Source organism: Mobula birostris, chromosome 15, assembly GCF_030028105.1.
Source record: "Mobula birostris isolate sMobBir1 chromosome 15, sMobBir1.hap1, whole genome shotgun sequence".
Classification (NCBI taxonomy): domain Eukaryota; kingdom Metazoa; phylum Chordata; class Chondrichthyes; order Myliobatiformes; family Myliobatidae; genus Mobula; species Mobula birostris.
The window spans coordinates 78,724,706-78,743,056 of NC_092384.1; the positions used below are offsets into that span (position 1 = coordinate 78,724,706).

The window sequence follows — 18,351 nt, forward strand, 5'->3', positions numbered from 1 at the left end:
AGGTGAACGAGGGAAGGAGCAGCATGCTGACTGGACTGGAGAGCATTGTTATGAGGGTAGGTTTGTTGAATGAGGGCTTTCCTCTTGGAGCAAAGCAGCATGAGAGGTGACTTGATAGAGATGTATAAGATGATACTTTATACTTTATTGTCGCCAAACAATTGATACTAGAACGTACAATCATCACAGCCATATTTGATTCTGCGCTTCCCACTCCCTGGATTACAAATCGATAGTAAATATTAAAAATTTGAATTATAAATCATAAATAGAAAATAGAAAAATGGAAAGTAAGGTAAAGCAAAAAAACCGAGAGGCAGGTCCGGATCTTTGGAGAGTACGGCCCAGATCCGGGTCAGGATCCGTTCAGTACTCTTAACACAGGTGGAAAGAAGCTGTTCCAAATCTGGCCGTACGAGTCTTCAAGCTCCTGAGCCTTCTCCCGGAGGGAGGAGGGACGAAAAGTGTGTTGGCTGGGTGGGTCGTGTCCTTGATTATCCTGGCAGCACTGATAAGATCAAGGGGCTGGACAGACTTTTTTCCCCAGAGTGGAAATGGCCAATATGAGGGGGTATAATTTTGAGGTGACTGGAGGAAAGTATTGGGGGGAATGTCAGAGGTAAGTTTTTTTACACAGAGTGGGAGAGACAGGCACAGTGCCATGAATGCTTCCTCAGTATTTTTCCATCTCTTTTTCCACTACTTGTTTCCTTTATTTTTTAGATATTCTTATTGTAATTTATAGTTTTTATTACTATATATATAAATGATGGTGATATTAAACCTGATTCTGATGCATTAGATAAACGTAACTCGTAGATAGGCATCTGAATGATAGAAAAATAGAGGGCTTTGTGGGAGGGAAGAGTTAAATTGATCTTTAGAGTAGGTTAACGGCCATTGTGGGCCAAAGGACCTGTACTGTGCTGTAATGATCTAAGTTCTATATTTTATGTTCTTGGCACAATAAGGGGATGAGTTATGGAGAGAGGCAGAGCATGCTGGGACTTTATAGAACATAGAACACAGAATAGTACAGCACAGTACAGGCCCTTTGGCCCACAATGTTGTGCCGACCCTCAAACCCTGCCTCCCATATAAGCCCCCACTTTAAATTCCTCCATATACCTGTCTAGTAGTCTCTTAAACTTCACTAGTGTATCTGCCTCCACCACTGACTCAGGCAGTGCATTCCACGCACAAACCACTATTCCTTCAACCACAGCAGAATGACGGGTTGATTTAATCTGGTGTAATAATCATGGGGGCATAGATAGGGTGAATGCACCTGCAGCCTATTTAAACCCAGCTCTCATCCACAGTTCTTGTTCATTCATCGAGCCAGCCAGCCACAACCAGTTGCTCCGAGCTTTCACTCTCCCTGCCTAAAGTTGACCTTGTTGCCTGTTGTGTTTTCCCCTGTGCCCATGGCCATGTTTTTATACAATCAGTAGCTGAATAGCCTGGATAATTATCACACTGCAGTCTGCAAGACATTGCTACATGTTAGTTGGTTAGTGAGGCATCACTTAATTCATTCACAGAAGGTAGATATTGCTGGCAAGGGCAGCATTTATTGTCCATGCTGGCTACCCTTGAGAAGATGATGAGCTACGTTCTTTGGGCCAGACTGAGAAGGTCAAGTTGTTGCAACTGGAGGCCAGTTCAGCTTGCTGCTCCACAGGGGTTACTCACCTCCATGCTAAACTGAAACTGTCACCTGCAACTAACAGGCTACTGAATTTGCTGCAGTGATATCTGGCTTTGCAAATGTGGACTAGCTTTCATGAATTTCAGTTTGCACAATTTGCTTTTTTCTGCACGTTGTGTGTTTGATAGTATCTTTTTTTAATGGGTTCCACGGGTTTCATTGTTTTGTGGCTGCCTGTAAGGAGGCAAATCTCTTGGTTGTATATAGTACAAATACTTTGAGATTGAATGTACTTTGAACTTTGAAGTGGAGGTGCTCCCCTGGTGTTATTGGGCAGTTAATTCCAGGATTTAGACCCAGTGTGAAAGTTGCGGGAAGGCAAAGGTTAAAGACAACATCCAGGTAAGAATGGAAGGATGTGAAATACACCCAACAACTCAGGGAAAACTGCTTTACTAACTCCAAAATGTCACTGGTTGTCAGCTTGTAGTTTCTATTGACTTTTTACATTTCTACTGTGAATGACGATTAACCTTGCAAGCAAAGAATTCAAACATACACAAATTGCCAAATGGTCAAAATCCATAACTGATAAGCTAATTCTGTATAGAAATAGCAGTTTTCAAGTTCAATTTCAAGTTTAATTATCATTCAAGCATACATGAATTAGCTGGTGGTGTTGTGGATTCCACACCAGAGTTTGAGGTGAGTGCTCCCGGGTTTGAATCCAGTCGGCTCCTTGCATTCTTTCCATCCGTGTTGAGCGTCGAGCTAGCAACTCGGCCACATAAAAAGCAGACAAATATTAAAGAAATGGCTGGGTTGCTGCCTGGCACAGAGTGGAACAACAAATACATGAATACCAATGAATATAGTCAAACAAAACAGCGTTCCTCCGCGGCCAAGGTGCAAAACACAGTACCAAAAGCATACAGCACAAAGTACACATAGCACATATAAGATAGCAATTAAACATACCTTGGCGCATGCACGCATGCAACCCGGCTTATCATTTCACCAATCAAACAATAGAGGGCAGCGCCGACGAAAGGGGCCTGCCCTCAACCCAGCATAGACGTCCGGCATCTTCTGTCCTGGCTTCTGAACAGCGTGGGTGACAGGGGCCATGCTGTTCTCCTTGTGCACAAGTAAATAAAATATGTCTGAGTCGTTTGTGTGCATGCATTCTGGGCCCAGTTATTTTAGTTATTCATCGACGACGACACCAGCAGTGAATGATACCTTCCCAAGGTAGGATGCTGTTTAACTTGGAGTGAACATGTGTTCCATGCACACGCTGACTTTGTCCTTCTTGGTGAAAGGTTTTCGGTTTAGGGAGATACTGGGTGACTGACTGCAGAAGTTTATCAATAATATACACTGGTGGTGAAGGGGGATGAGTATTCAGGGCAGCGAATGGGGTGCTAGTTAAACAGGCTGCGTTGGCTGGACTGGTGTCAGGCTTCTTGGCCAACTTGGTCATGGAAAGAATGTGCCAACTCCACACAAACAGAGGCCAGGGTTGAACCCGGGTCTCTACTGCTGGGAGACCATGGCCCTGCCAACTGGCGAGAGTAGGTGCTCTAGATGATGAATGTTGAAACTTTCTGAGAACTTTCTAAAGTTTTTACATAAAGATGGCTTTCCTTTGCAGAAAGTTTTGCCTGTGAAGAATCCCACATTCAGAATCATAAAAGAATGCTCTTAAATAATATATTTTTTTTTTACCTAGGAATCATATATGTAAACAACTCAAAACTGGACCGAGAGAAGAAGAAAAATTATCAGCTGGTAGTACAGGCCAAGGACATGGAATTTGAAATAGGAGGAAAGAGTTCTTCAGCAACTGTATACATCTCTCTGACCGACATTAATGACAACGCACCCTACTTCGAGCACAGTAAGATCTATTTCTGACTACTGGCCACCAAAGTCAGGGACATAGCATGCAGGATCTCCTTATGCATGGCAGACCTTAACTTTAGTTCCACTGCTGAAGTTATTTGTATCCACAAATGAGAAATACCATAGAACTCAGTCTGCAAAAGTCTAATTAATACCACAGCATTCCAAGATCACTGAGGAGAGATAAAAGCAGAAAATGCTGGAAACAACCAGCGAGTCAAGAAGTATTTCAGATTGGGGATTCTTAGCAGTGTGGAGGTATGAGGGATCTTGGGGTCCAAATTCATAGATCCCTCAAATTTGCCATGCAAGTTGATAGGATTGTTAAGAAGACATGTGGTGTGTTGGTTAGTGTGGGCACGTGGACAAGTAGTTAAGGCATTGGACTAGTGACCTGAAGGTCGTGAGTTCGAGCCCCAGCCGAGGCAATGTGTTGTGTCCTTGAGCAAAGTACTTAATCTGCGATGGCACTGGTGCCAAGCTGTATGGGTCCTAATGCACTTCCCTTGGACAACATTGGTGTCATAGAGAGGGGAGACTTGCAGCCTGGGCAACTGCTGGTCTTCCATACAACCTTGCCCAGGCCTGCTCCCTGGAGAGTGAAGACTTTCCAGGCACAGATCCATGGTCTCGCAAGACTAACGGTGTGTTGGTCCTGATTCATCAGCGGATTAAGTTCATGAGCCAAAATGTAATACTGCAGCTCTATAAAAATGTGTTCATACCACACGTCAATCATTGGAGAGCCTGCCTTAAGGTTGAGTCAGCTAGGCCTTTTCTTTCAGAGCAAAGGATGATGAGAGGCAATTTGATAGAGGTGTACAAGATGATAAGATACATAGTTAGAGTAGAAACCAGTGCCTTTGTCCCAGGGTGGCAATGGCTAATAACAGTTGACATTCTTTTAAGGTGATTGGAATATCAGAGTTAGGTGTTTTTTTTACAGAGAGTGGTGAGTGCATGGAATGCACTCCCAGACTAGTGCAAGAGGCAGACACAAAAGTACAAAGTAAATGTATTATCAATGTACATACGTATCAGCAGGAACAACGCTGAGATTTATTTCCTTGTGGGCATACTCAACAAACCTACAGAATAGTAACTGTAACAGAATGAATGAGTAACCAACAAACTAGGACCATAAGACCAAAAGAATTAGGCCATTCAGCCCAGAGAGTCTGCTCCACCATTCCATCATGGCTCCCACTCAACCCCATTCACCGGCCTTCTCGCCGTATCCTTTGATGCCCTGACCAATCAACGTCTGCTTTAAGTATACCCACAGACTTGGGCTCCACCACAGTCCAGGGCAGAGTACTTCACAGATTCACCACCCTCTAGCTAAAAAAATTCCTCTTTACCTCTGTTCTTAAAGGTCACCTGGGAGTCTTGCATTAAGTCCTTCTGCACCTCTTTCCTAACCACAAGAGGAGGCTAAGGGTGAGAATGAAGCGAGTTTGTCGATCGGCTAAACTTGCTCAGCATTCTCGAGAAATTCTGAACCAACGATATTTTGTTTTGTGGAGAGTCAAAGCTGCTGTGTGGGTCAGGATTAGTTTTGGTCTGATAGAGATACACATCACTACTGGTGAATTGACTTTGACTATAAGATGTAGGAGCAGGATTAGGCCATTTGGCCCATCCAGTCTGCTCCACCATTCCATCATGACTGATTTATTATCCCACACAAGCCTATTTCTTGCTTTTTCCCCATAAAACAAAGAGGAACCTATCAACTTCTGCTTTAAATATACCCATTGCATTTGGATTTATTAGCATTGGAATTAGGGCTTTTAACCAAGTGATAAAGATTAGCTATATTTATCACATGTACATCGAAATATTGAAACATGAGTTGTTTCGTGCCCAATCAGCGGGGATGCTGGGAGTAGCCCACATTTTGCCATGCTTCCGACACCAACATAGCATGCCCACTGCTCACTAACCCGAAACATATACGTTTGGAATGTAGGAGGAAACCGGAGCACCCAGAGGAAACACACACAGACACAGGGAGAACGTTCGGACTCCCTACATAGAGAGGCAGAATCTGAACCCTAATCAGTGATCGTTGGTACTGTAAAGCAATGAGCTAACCACTATGCTACGGCACCACAGGCAGTAATGATACAAAGTAATTTATTATCAAAGTACATACACGTCAGACAAGCGCCATGGCAGACTGCAACATTGAAACAGCCGTCTGTTGCTCTCCCCTCTCGCTATTGCAGGAGTGATAGCTCTCTCTCCCACTCTAGTGCAAGAGAGCCTGTCTGAGATGTCGACGTGTTGCCATGGACAGTAGTTTTTGATGGACTCTGGTCTCTGGGGGCTTTGTTGTGGCTTGTTTGGTGGGTGGTGGTGGTGGGGGGGTTTATGCTTTTGCTGGAGCAAGCGGGGGGAGGGAAAGGGAGGAAGGTTGATGCATTTGCTGCTGCTTTTGTATGGAAGGAGGAGGAAGGGCTTTGGGGTCTAACATTTTCAGTCACTCATTCTTTGGGGATATTTTTTCTGTTTCATGGATGTCTGTGAAGAGTAGGAACTTCAGGTTGTAAACTATACATCCTTTGATATTAATTAAATTGAACCATTGAACCATATACAGTAATGTCCTGAGATTCATTTTCTTGCAGGCATTTACTGTGGAACAAAGAATTAGAAGTACAATAGAATGAATGGAAAACTACACACAGAGTGATGAACAATGTCTCCTGCCCCATAACCCACTTACCGTCATTAAACAACTACTTAGTATTTCCCAATCAAGCCCCAGCCTTGATTAATGTAGCAACACATGAAATGCTGAAGAAACTCAAGGAGTCAGGGAACATCTATGTTGGGGAATGGACGGTTGACATTTTAGGTCAAGAGGTCTTTTTTATGGGTCTGAGTAATGTGGAGTTTTGTTGTCTGAGCAGGCCAATATAATCATACGGTGCCAGAAAACACCTCGATTGGAGTTGAATTCGGACGAGTGAAGGCAAAGGATCTCGATGAAGGAGAGAATGCAAAGATCTTGTACACAATTGAATCTAACGATATGTTTCAGATCACAACCGATCCGCGTACACAGCAGGGTGTGATAATGCTAAAAAAGGTAAATTTTCATAAATGCTAAAATTCTAAACTTATCTTTTACTGTCTCTGCCCTGAGACTGTGTAACAGGACAGTGTAGAGGAAGATTTATCCTGTATCAAATGAGTACTGTCTCTGTGACAAGACAGTGTAGAGAGAGCTTTACTTTGTCTCTAATGAGTGCTATCCCTGCCCTCGGACTGTGTAGAGGGAGCTCCATCCTACAGTTTCCCTGTGCTTGGATACAAAGATTTATGACACTGGAAATCTGAGAGTGTACATAACAGGAAAGGCTGAAAAGGCTCCTTGCTCTGGGGTGCTGAGAGACAATTTCACAGAGATCTTGAAATGATGGTAGATTTTGATGGTGTTAGTTCAGAGGGAATGTTTTCCACTGAAGACCATGGCAGGAAACCATCGATGAAGGAACCAGGAATCCCAACGGGGAATTCAGAAGAGATTTCTTTGTCCAAATTGTATTCATCCCACAGGGTGTGACGTGCAAATCAAGATATATTTAAGGGGAGCTTGAAGGAGATGCAAAGTGATGATTACCCTAGTATAATAAGACCATAAGATATAGGAGCAGAATTAGGCCATTTCACCCATCGAGTCTGCTCTGCCCTTTCATCATGGCTGATTTTCTCAGCCCCAATCTCCTGACTTCTCCCCATTTTCCTTCATGCTCTGGCTAATCAAGAATCTATCAACCTCTGCCTTAAATATACCCAATAACTCTGCCTCCACAGCCACCTGTGGCAACAAATCCCACAGATTCCCCACTCTCTGACTAAAGCCAAAATGGGAAAAACTACCTTGGACATCAGCATTGACTAGATGGGCTACATGGGTTATTGGAAGCACTAAGAGGTGATTTTTTTTTTTTTGTTTGTGATGTGTTTTGCTCATGATGGGGCTATGAGACCTTAAAGCTATGTCCTCTCATTTTAGACTCTGCTGTTCTGAGAAAGAGATAACCCATCCACCCTGTCAAGTTCAAGTTCATTGTCATCTGACTGTACATGTACACAACCAAACGAAACAATGGTCCTCCGGATCACGGTGCACCCACACAACATATATCACACACAGCACATAAAACAAAATTTTACCATAAATAAGTTAATAAAAGATAATTCATAGTGCATAGCACAGGTAAACAGTGAAAATATATACAAACAAATGAAACAACATTGACCAGAGTTATCATCATCATTTTGTACCATGTCATATGATGTGGGTGATCCATCGTCTTCCATCTGTCTTTAATCTGAGAAGTTCTCATAAGCTCTTCAAAACTTTTGTCTGTCCATCTCCTTGATGTAACTCATGAATGTCATGTGCTATGCCCCTAACTTTTTCTTCCATTAATTTTTCCCATCACTGCACCCACAAAACATATAGCCAACCAAATCCAACAACATTAACCACAGTGCACCCACAAAATGTATATATAACCAAATCAAACAACATAACCACAGTGCACCCAAAAATTGTATATATCACCAAATCAAACAACATTAACCACAGCGCACCCACAAAATGTATATATAACCAAATCAAACAACATTAACCACGGCACACCCAAAAATTGTATATATCACCAAATCAAACAACATTAACCACAGCGCACCCACAAACCGTATAGACAACCACATCAAACAACATTAACCACGGCACACCCAAAAATTTTATAGACAACCAAATCAAACAACATACCCAGTCCAGCAGTCTTGGTCCTGATGTCCCTGTACCTCCTTCCTGGAGGTAGAGGGTCAAAAAGATTGTGGGATGTGTGGTAGGGATCCTCAACAATGCTCCGGGCCCTTCATCTGCAACACTCCTGGTAAATGTCACAAAGTGGGGGGAGGGGTTGAGATTCAGGTAATCCTCTCATGTGTGCCTTTCCTAATTTAATTCACTTCTATCAAGTCACTCCTCAATCTTGGACACTGCAGAGAAATCAACCCAATTTTCTCCAATCTCTCCTTATGGCTAATACTCCCTCATCCAGACAGCATCCCGGTGAACCTCTTCTGCAGCCTTTCTAAAGTCTTCACATCCTTTCTGTAACGGGGTGACCAGAACTGAACACAACACTCCAGAAGTGGTCTAACCAAAACTGTATCATGATTTCTTCATCCTTGTACTCAGAGCCCCATCTGAAGAAGGCAGGCATGCCAAATGCAATCCTCAGCACCTTGTCTACCTCGTTCTCCATATTCACGGAACTATATACAGTACTGGGTAAAACTCTTAGGCACCCTCAGTTTTTTAATATAGTTTCAGGTGGTATGGCCTCCACAGGTCCCTGTCTGGATTACCTGGAGAGACAGAAGCAAGCGAGACAGCCAGAGTCTGCAGAAGAACTGTGGCAAGTTCTCCAAGATGCTTGGAACATCCTTACAGCCGATTCTCTTATAAAACTGCACAACAGTGTACCTAAGAGAATTGATGCAGTTTTAAAGGCCAAACTAAAAATTTGGTTTTAAAGGTCACACCAAATATTAACTGGATTTAGTTTTTTACTATTTACTGTTCTTTATAGTTTTTTTTATATTTGGAAACCTTTCATTTCATTATTTTTGAAAGTATCTTGGCTTTACAGAATGTTTTTACATGTGCCTAAAACTTTTGAACAGTACTGTACTCATATCCCTAGCTCCCTCTGTTATACAAACAAAGCCCAATTGTTTGACATGTCCTGCCCTAATGTAACTTCTCCCCTACACCTGGGACATATTTAAATTGATGTTGCTGGGACTTGAGGACCTGAGTTATAGGGAATGGTTGAGTAAATTCGGATTTTATTCCCTGGAGTGTGGGAAAATGAGAGGCGATCTTATAGAGTTATACAAAATTACAAGGGTGCAGATGGAATAAATTCCCCTGAGGTTGGGCAAGACCAGAACTGCAGGTCATGGGTTTATGGTGAGAGGGGAAATATTTATGGAGAATTAGAGAGGAACATCTTCATTCAGAGGATGGTGTAATTGTGGAATGACCTGCCAACGGAGGTGGTGGATGTGGGTTCAATTATAACATACAAGAGATTTTTTTTATATTTCCTATTGTAGCTTTTAGTAACTTTTTATGTATTGCACTGTTCTGCTGTCACAGAATAAGAAATTTCACACTGTACAGTAGGTAGGTGATAATAAATCTGATTCTGTGAATTTGGATTGGTACGTGGATGGGAGGGGTATGGAGGGCTTTGGTCAGGGTGCAAGATAATGTGATGAGGCAGAAGACCAGGCCAGCACAGTGAGATGGGCTGAAGGTCCTGTTTCTGTGATGTATTGCTCTATGGCTCAATGACTACATGACTAACCTAGAACAATACAGCATGGGAACAGGCCCTTCAACCCATCATGACTGTGCTAGCCATGATTCCAAATGAAACTAATCCCATCTTCCTACACATGATCCATATGCCTCCATTCACTTCACCATCATTTGTCTGTGTAAGTGCCTCTTAATGACATATTGCATCTGCTTCTACCACCTCGCTGGCAGCCTGTTCCACTCACCCAAATTCTCTGAGTAAAAAAGAGTTGCCCCATCCATTTCCCATTAACTTTTCCCTTCTCACCTTCAATCTAGACTCTCCTAGTACCTGATGTATCTACTTTGGGAAAAAGACACCTTTTTCTACTCTGTCCTTGCTTCATAATTGTACGTATATCTGTCAGGTCTTCCCTCAGCCTCTGATGTCCCAGAAAAATAATGACCTAATTCTGTCCAACCTCTCCTTATTGATTATACTCTCTGGTCCAGGCGACATCCTGGTGAACCTCTTCTTCCAACCAGAAATCCACACAACACTTTGAGAGCAGCGGGACCAAAGTTTTACACAACCCTTCTTCCCTGGCCTAGCCAGAAGACATAGGAGCAGAATTAGGCCATTCAGCCAATTAAGTCTGCTTTGCCATTCCATCATGGCTGATTTACTATCCCTCTCAACCCCCATTCTTCCGCCTTTCCCCATAACTTTTGGCACACTTACTAATCAAGAACCAATCAATCTCTATTTTAAATATACCCAATGACTTGGCCTCCACAGTTGTCAGTGGAAATGAATTCCAAAGATTCACCATCCTCTGCCTAAAGAAATTCCTTTTCATCTCTGCTGTGAAGAGACATCCTTCCATTCTGAGGCAGTGCCCTATGGACCTGGACTCGCTCACTATAGGAAACACCCTCTCCACATCCACTCTGTTGAGGCATTTCAATAGTCAATAAGATTCAATGAGATGCTCCTCATTCTTCTAAACTCCAGCAACTACAGGCCCAGAGCCATCAAACACTCCTCATACATTAACCCTTTCATTCCAGGGATCATTTTCGTAAATTTCATCTGGACCCTCTCTAATGCCGAGGGAAATGTTCATAGTTGTTCCTTTGGGGAGTTCGTTCTCCTGCAGGACAAATCTTTCTCCTTCATTGAACTGAGCTGAGCTGATCACTGTTTTCCGTCCTCACAGCCCCTGGACTTTGAGACCAAGCAGCTACACCATGTACGAGTGGAAGCCGAAAACCCCACGCTGGTGAAGGGGAAGAGGTACAAGACCAGCACCACACTGGTGATCAAGGTGCTGGACGTTGACGAGCCTCCTGTGTTCAGCCGTTCTCGGTACCTCTTCAAGGTGTACGAGAACCAGCCCAAGTCCACTCCCGTGGGACTCGTTTCTGCAAGAGACCCGGATCAGGTGAAAGAGCACATCAGGTGAGAGGTTAAACCACGATGCAGTCAACTTTCAAGTGCAAGTTCTTGTCTTGGGCATGCACACTCAGGGTATAAATGCCAGGAAAGTTGGCTTTCTCCAACAGCAGAACACTGTTGGTCTAAGTGCAGGTCAATGGGACTAGGCAATTTAAAAAGTCTGGCATGGACTTGAAAGGCCAAAGGGCCTGTTTTTGTTCTGTAGTTTTCTATGACTCTGCACTGCAGACATGACAAATGAAAGTTAACATAAACTTAAATTACCTTGAGGCCCGCCGTTGGTTGGGGTCAACCATGGATGCTGCATCCCATCTGTCTACATGATATGCAAGCCAGAGCAGTATGGTGTACAAGCTGTTGCCCGTGCAGCAAGCTCTCCATCTCTACGCAGCTGATGAAACATAGAAACATAGAAAACCTACAACACAATACAGGCCCTTCGGCCCAAAAAGTTGTGCTGAACATGTCCCTACCTTAGAAATTACTAGGCTTACCTATAGCCCTCTATTTTTCTAAGCTCCATGTATCTATCCAAAAGTCTCTTAAAAGACCCTATCGTATCCACCTCCACCACCATTGCCGGCAGCCCATTCCACGCACTCACCACTCTCTGAGTAAAAAACTTAACCCTGACATCTCCTCTGTACCTACTCCCCAGCACCTTAAAACTGTGTCCTCTTGTGGCAGCCATTTCAGCCCTGGGAAAAAGCCTCTGACCATCCACACGATCAATGCTTCTCATCATCTTACACACCTCTATTCAAAGGAAATGGCGGAGACCAACACAGTTCGGCACCAGCGGAGTCACAGGAATTGCCGGTCAGCATTGAGCTCGATGTAGGACTGTCTCAGGGACTCCAGCTCCAGATTTATCCTCGGGGTTTACTCCTGAAGCTTTCCCCATGAGGGGGAGTGGAAGTTTGAGATCAGAGTTTTCCTTCAACTAGGTGAGCTGCCAACAACAGCTGATGAGCCCCATCTGCCTAAAGCGACTGGGTTTAAGGTGCCAGTAACCCACCTTTGCCCCTTCTCCCATCAGTAGAGACAGTTCCGCAGGGCTTAATAACTAAGCCACACGTGAAGGTCAGGGACACAGAGGCTATTTGAGACACAGGCCATTGGGAGCATTTAAGTTTCCCACTACACCCTTCCCCAGCTATGGCAACTCTAAGGAACCTCAAATTAACTAAGTTAAACATCAAAGTTGAAAGTACATTTATTATCGAAGTATGTATAAATTATATAATCTTGAGATTGGTCTGCTTGCACAAGGCAAGAAACCTGAAAGAAAACAATTTTTAAGAAAAGACCAACACCCGATGTTCAGAGAAAGAGGAGAAAAGTCATGCAAACAATAAAAGCAAACAGCAGCATTCTGAAGCAAATTGAGTCCGTAGACCCGAATCCTGGAGCAACTGAAATAGGCCTATAGCCTCAGTCTCAGTTCATCACATAGCAAGGCAAATCACGTGAGCCATAATCAAACTAGTGCAAGTTGAGAGAGAGAGAAAAAGAAATTCTGTCCTAGAGTTTTTCAGGTCATTTCAAGAACCTGAGCACAAGAGATTCTGAACCTAAGCACAAGAGGCTGTGCACACAAGAGAAAATCTGCAGATGCGGGCAATCTTGAGCAACACACACAAAATGCTAGAGGAACTCAGCAGGTCGGTCAGCGTCTATGGAGGGAAATAAACAATCCTGATGAAGCGACTCAGCCCGAACATCAACTGTTTATTCCCCTCCATAGATGCTGCCTGTTTTGCCGAGTTCCTCCAGTATTTTGTGTGTGTGGTTCAGAACCCGATGGAAGGGAGGAAGAAGCTGTCGTTGAACATTGGATCTTCAGGCTCCTGTACTTCCTGCCTGATGTAAATGGCTCTTTCTTTTTTAAGAAGACGATATTCTCACAGGACGTAAATCACGGGGAAACAAGCAAAGTACTTAAACTGTGTGGAGTTGAGATTATTATTATTGGCCAGTATGCAACTCTGGCCTACATCCACATACTGACTGAAGTGGCCTAGCAACCTCTTGTACTGTCCATGGTCCACCATCACTCTCTGATGAAAATATTAGTAAATAAAAGATATCCAAAATAGCAACAGAAAGTGCTGCAGATATTCCATAGTTCAGACACAGGCAGAGAGAAAGCAAGAGAGAATGAGGCAGGGGAGGGGAGGGGGAGGAGGATACTGATGTTGTTTACGTTTCAGACTGGCAACCTTTTACCAGAACTGGAATATGTTGGCAATTTTAAATTTCAAAAAGGAAGGGTGGGGGGAGGTGATTACATTTCAGGTCGATGGCCTTTTACCAGAACAGGAATTAGTCATTGTAAGATTGAAAGCAACGTGCAGAGACAGTAAAAGGGAAATGGGAGGGAAGACCAGGAGGAACGTGATGAAAGATCATCCACCAGTTCATTGACCGTTTTTCTCTGCACAGGCACGTGCTGACTTACACATCATAAGACAATACAAGAAAGGGGCAGAATTCAGCCCATCGAGATAGCTCTGTCATTCCATCACAGCTGGTTTATTATCCCTCACCCCATTCTCCTGCCTTCTTCCCATAACCTTTGGCACTCTGACTACTCATCCTCCACTTTAAATATACCAATGACTTGGCCTCCACAGTTGTCTGTGGCAAAGAATTCCAGAGGTTCGTTACCCTCCAGCAAAAGAAATTCCTCTCCATCTCTGTTCTAAATGGACATCCCTCTATTCTTAGGCTATGCCCTCTGGTCCTAGAATCCCTCACCACAGGAAACATCCTCTCAGAGTCCACTCTGTCTAGCCCTTTCAATATTCGATAGATTCCAATGAGATCCTCCCTCATTGTTCTAAACTCCAGTGAGTACAGGCCCATTTGTTGATCCTTCAGAACATTTAATCAAGACAGCTTCATAGTCATAGTCATAGTCATAGTCATAGTCATACTTTATTGATCCTGGGGGAAATTGGTTTTCGTTACAGTTGCACCATAAATAATTAAATAGTAATATGTAAATTATGCCAGGAAATAAGTCCAGGACCAGCCTATTGGCTCAGGGTGTCTGAACCTCCAAGGGAGGAGTTGTAAAGTTTGATGGGCACAGGCAGGAATGACTTCCTATGACGCTCTGTGTTGCATCTCGGTGGAATGAGTCTCTGGCTGAATGTACTCCTGTGTCCAACCAGTACATTATGTAGCGGATGGGGGACATTGTCCAAGATGGCATGCAACTTGGACAGCATCCTCTTTTCAGACACCACCGTCAGAGAGTCCAGTTCCATCCCCACAACATCACTGGCCTTACGAATGAGTTTGTTGATTCTGTTGGTGTCTGCTACCCTCAGCCTGCTGCCCCAGCACACAACAGCAAACATGATTGCACTGGCCACCACAGACTCGTAGAACATCCTCAGCATCATCCGGCAGATGTTAAGGGACTTCAGTCTCCTCAGGAAATAGAGACGGCTCTGACCCTTCTTGTAGACAGCCTCAGTGTTCTTTGACCAGTCCAGTTTATTGTCAATTCATATCCCCAGGTATTTGTAATCTTCCACCATATCCACACTGACCCCCTGGATGGAAACAGGGGTCACCGGTACCTTAGCTCTCCTCAGGTCTACCACCAGCTCCTTAGTCTTTTTCACATGAAGCTGCAGATAATTCTGCTCACACCATGTGACAAAGTTTCCAAGCATCTTCCTTGCTGATGCATCCAACTATGGCAGAGTCATCAGAAAACTTCTGAAGATGACAAGACTGTGCAGTAGTTGAAGTCCGAGGTGTAAATGGTGAAGAGAAAGGGAGACAAGACAGTCCCCCGTGGAGCCCCAGTGCTGCTGATCACTCTGTCGGACACAGTGTTGCAAGTGTTTGCAGTGTTTCATTTTACAGTGAGCTGTTGGAAATGACCATGTCGGAGATAGAGACAATGACCCTGTCCCCTCACCCTCTGAACCGTAGCCACTGTCAACTGCACTGGGAGCGACGTCGCAAACTTACACTTAAAATAAAACAATTAAAAATCAGAGTTAGATCCAGGAAATGTGCATTTCCACTAAAGGGGAAGGATATTACTTCATGTTGTTGCTAAGCAGAGTGCCCATTCAGTTCTATACATACAGGAAGCACATTCGAATATTAAAAAAACATTGAAATGGAGTCTCGCACACAAAATGCTGGAGGGACTCAACAGGTCAGGCAGTAGCTGTGGAGAGGAATAAAGAGTCAACGTTTCGGACTGAGACCCTTCATCAGGACAGGAAAGGGGAAACAGCTAGAGGGAAAACGACAATGGAGTCTGATACTGTACTTTATTGGATTAAAACTCGTGAAACCGTTAGACATAGAAGCAGAAATAGGCCATTCAGCCCATCATGCTGCTCCACCATTCCATCATGGCTGATTTATTTTCCCTCTCAGCCCCATTCTCTTGCCTTCTCCCCGTAACCTTTGCCACCTTGACTAATCAAGAACCTCTCATCCTCTGCTTTAAAGACAGAGCCTCCACAGCCATCCGTGGGAGTGAATTCCACTGATTCATCACCTGGTAACCCCATCTAGAACTCTCTTCCAGAGACCTATTGTTCTATATATGAAACCCAAATTCCACCAATTAGATTCCAGTCTTTATTTCACTCCAAGGAATCTATTATTTTATATATAAACCCAGAATTCCTCGATTAGATCCCAGGTTGTAACTCCTTCCCTGAGATCTGTTGTTCTACATATAAATTTCAAAATTTATATATGGAACAACTCACTCCTGGGATTCAGAACCTCTCTGTTAGAACCCAGACTGTAACACAAAGTCAAAGTGTACTTTGTTGTCACGTGTGCAAGTATATTTATTTTATTTTTTTATTTCAAGATACAGCACGGTAACAGGTCCTTCTAGCCCAGCAAGCCCACACTACCCAATTGCACCCATGTGACCAATTAACCATTTAACCATTTAACCCTGCACATCATTGGCCTGTGGGAGGAAACCAGAGCACCTGGAGTCACGGGAAGAATGTACAAACTCCTTACAGACAGCAGTCTGACTCCCAGTCCGATCTCTCTACATTGGTGAGACCCGGCGTACGGTGCCTATAAAAAGTATTCACTCCCCCTTGGAAGTTTCCATGTTTTATTGTTCTACAACACTGAATTGTACTGCCCTGCACTGTTTTGTGCACTTTATGTAGTCCTGTGTAGGTCTGTAGTCTAGTGTAGTTTTTGTGTTGTCTTACGTAGTCTAGTGTAGCCTTGTGTTGTCTCACATAGTCCAGTGTAGTTTTGTGTTGTTTCATGTAGCACCATGGTCCTGGAGGAACGTTGTTTTGTTTTTACTGTGTACTGTACCAGCAGTTTATGGTCAATATGACAATAAAAAGCTACTTAACTTGACTTGACTAGAATCACAGTGGATTTAATTTGGCTTTTTTGACACTGATCAACAGAAAAGACTCTCTCATGTCAAAGGGAAAACAATTTTTTACATGTTGGTCTCAATTTATTACTACTATTATACACAAATTAATTGATTGCATAATTACTCACCCCGTTCAAGTCAGTGTTTAGTAGATGCACCTTTGATAGTAATTACAGCCTTGAATCTGTGTGGATAGGTCTCTATCAGCTTTGCTCATCTGGACTCTGCAATTTTTCCCCATACTTCTTTACAAAACTGCTCAAACACCTATATCTGGAAGGTCCAACTGCTGGTGAGTCAGTATCATGGCAAAAACTACACCATGAGGACAAAAGAACACTCCAGGTAACTCCGTGAAAAGGTTACTGAAAAGCACAAGTCAGGAGATGGATACAATCTTTATGGGAGAGTGGCAAAGAGAAAGCCACTGTTGGAAAAAACTTATGAAATCTCAGCTAGAGTTTGTCGGAAGGCACGTGGGAGACCCTGAAGTCAGCCGGAAGAAAGTTCTGTAGTCTGATAAAACCAAAATTGAGCTGTTTTGGCTATCAGGCTAAACACTAAGTTTGCCATAAGCCAAACACCGCACGTCATCAAAAGCACACCATCCCTACCATGAAGCATGGTGGTGGCTGAATCATGCTGTGGAGATGTTTCACTGTGGCAGGCCCTGTAAGGCTGGTGAAAGTAGAGAGTAAAATGAATGCAGCAAAATACAGGAAAACCCAGGAGGAAAATCTGATGCAGTCTGAGAGAACTGCAGCTTGGGGGAAGGTTTGTTTTCCAGTAAGACAGTGATCCCAAGCATAAAGTCAAACCTACACAGGAATAGCTTAAAAACAACAAAGTTAATGTCCTGGAGTGGCCAACTCAGAGTCCCGATCTCAATCCAATTGAGAATTTGTGGCTGGACTTGAAAAGTGCTGTTCACTCATAATCCCCATGCAATCTGACAGAGCTTGAGCAGTTCTATAAAGAAGAAAGGGGGAAAAGTTGCAGCGTCCAGATGTGCAAAGCTGATAGTGTCATGGTCCGGATCGGGGTCCCTTTAAATTTACCTTGTTTATGTTACGATCCAGACCGTTGGTTCCCTGTTTTCCCGTGTCCCTTGACTTTGGTGATTAGAGGCAATTAACACTCGACTGAACAGGTAGTTTATAGTCTCCGGCTTTCAGCCGTTCTGTGCGGGTGCGTCTGCAAAGTCATCCAAGGTACGGTGTGCAGATGTCATCTGGCCAGAGCAAGCCTAGTCTCTGCCAAAGCGAGTGCCGGTAATTCACCTTTCCTCACCAGAGCAACCCTGTCCAGTTACCTTGCCAAAGCGAGCCAGCAAAGTTTCCTCACCGAGGTGGGTCCGTCAGTTAACCCGCCGGAGGGAATCAAGAACCGTTGTCTACTGTTCCCGGGCCGAGTCGAGAGCTCGCCACTACCCGGAGGCTCCAAGCCAAGTCCTGGCCCTGGAGGCATTCAAGCACCAAGTCAAGTCCTGTCCCTAGCAGCATTCAAGCACCAAGTCAAGTCCTGTCCCTGGCGGCTTCCCAGTTCAGAGTCAAGTCCTGGCCCTGGTGGTCTGTGATTCCTGTCCTACC

At 43.8% G+C, this 18,351-nt stretch overlaps 1 protein-coding gene across 2 annotated transcripts in view; it reads left to right on the forward strand.

The window, feature by feature from the left end:
• LOC140210735 (cadherin-5-like) overlaps window positions 1-18,351 on the forward strand; it is a 104,475-nt gene that overhangs the window by 50,152 nt on the left and 35,972 nt on the right. For both annotated transcript variants that reach the window (XM_072279967.1, XM_072279968.1), the window contains exons 5-7: window positions 3,384-3,551; window positions 6,475-6,653; window positions 11,117-11,358. In XM_072279967.1, the coding sequence (XP_072136068.1) occupies window positions 3,384-3,551; window positions 6,475-6,653; window positions 11,117-11,358 (589 nt within the window). The remainder of the gene's footprint in view (window positions 1-3,383; window positions 3,552-6,474; window positions 6,654-11,116; window positions 11,359-18,351) is intronic.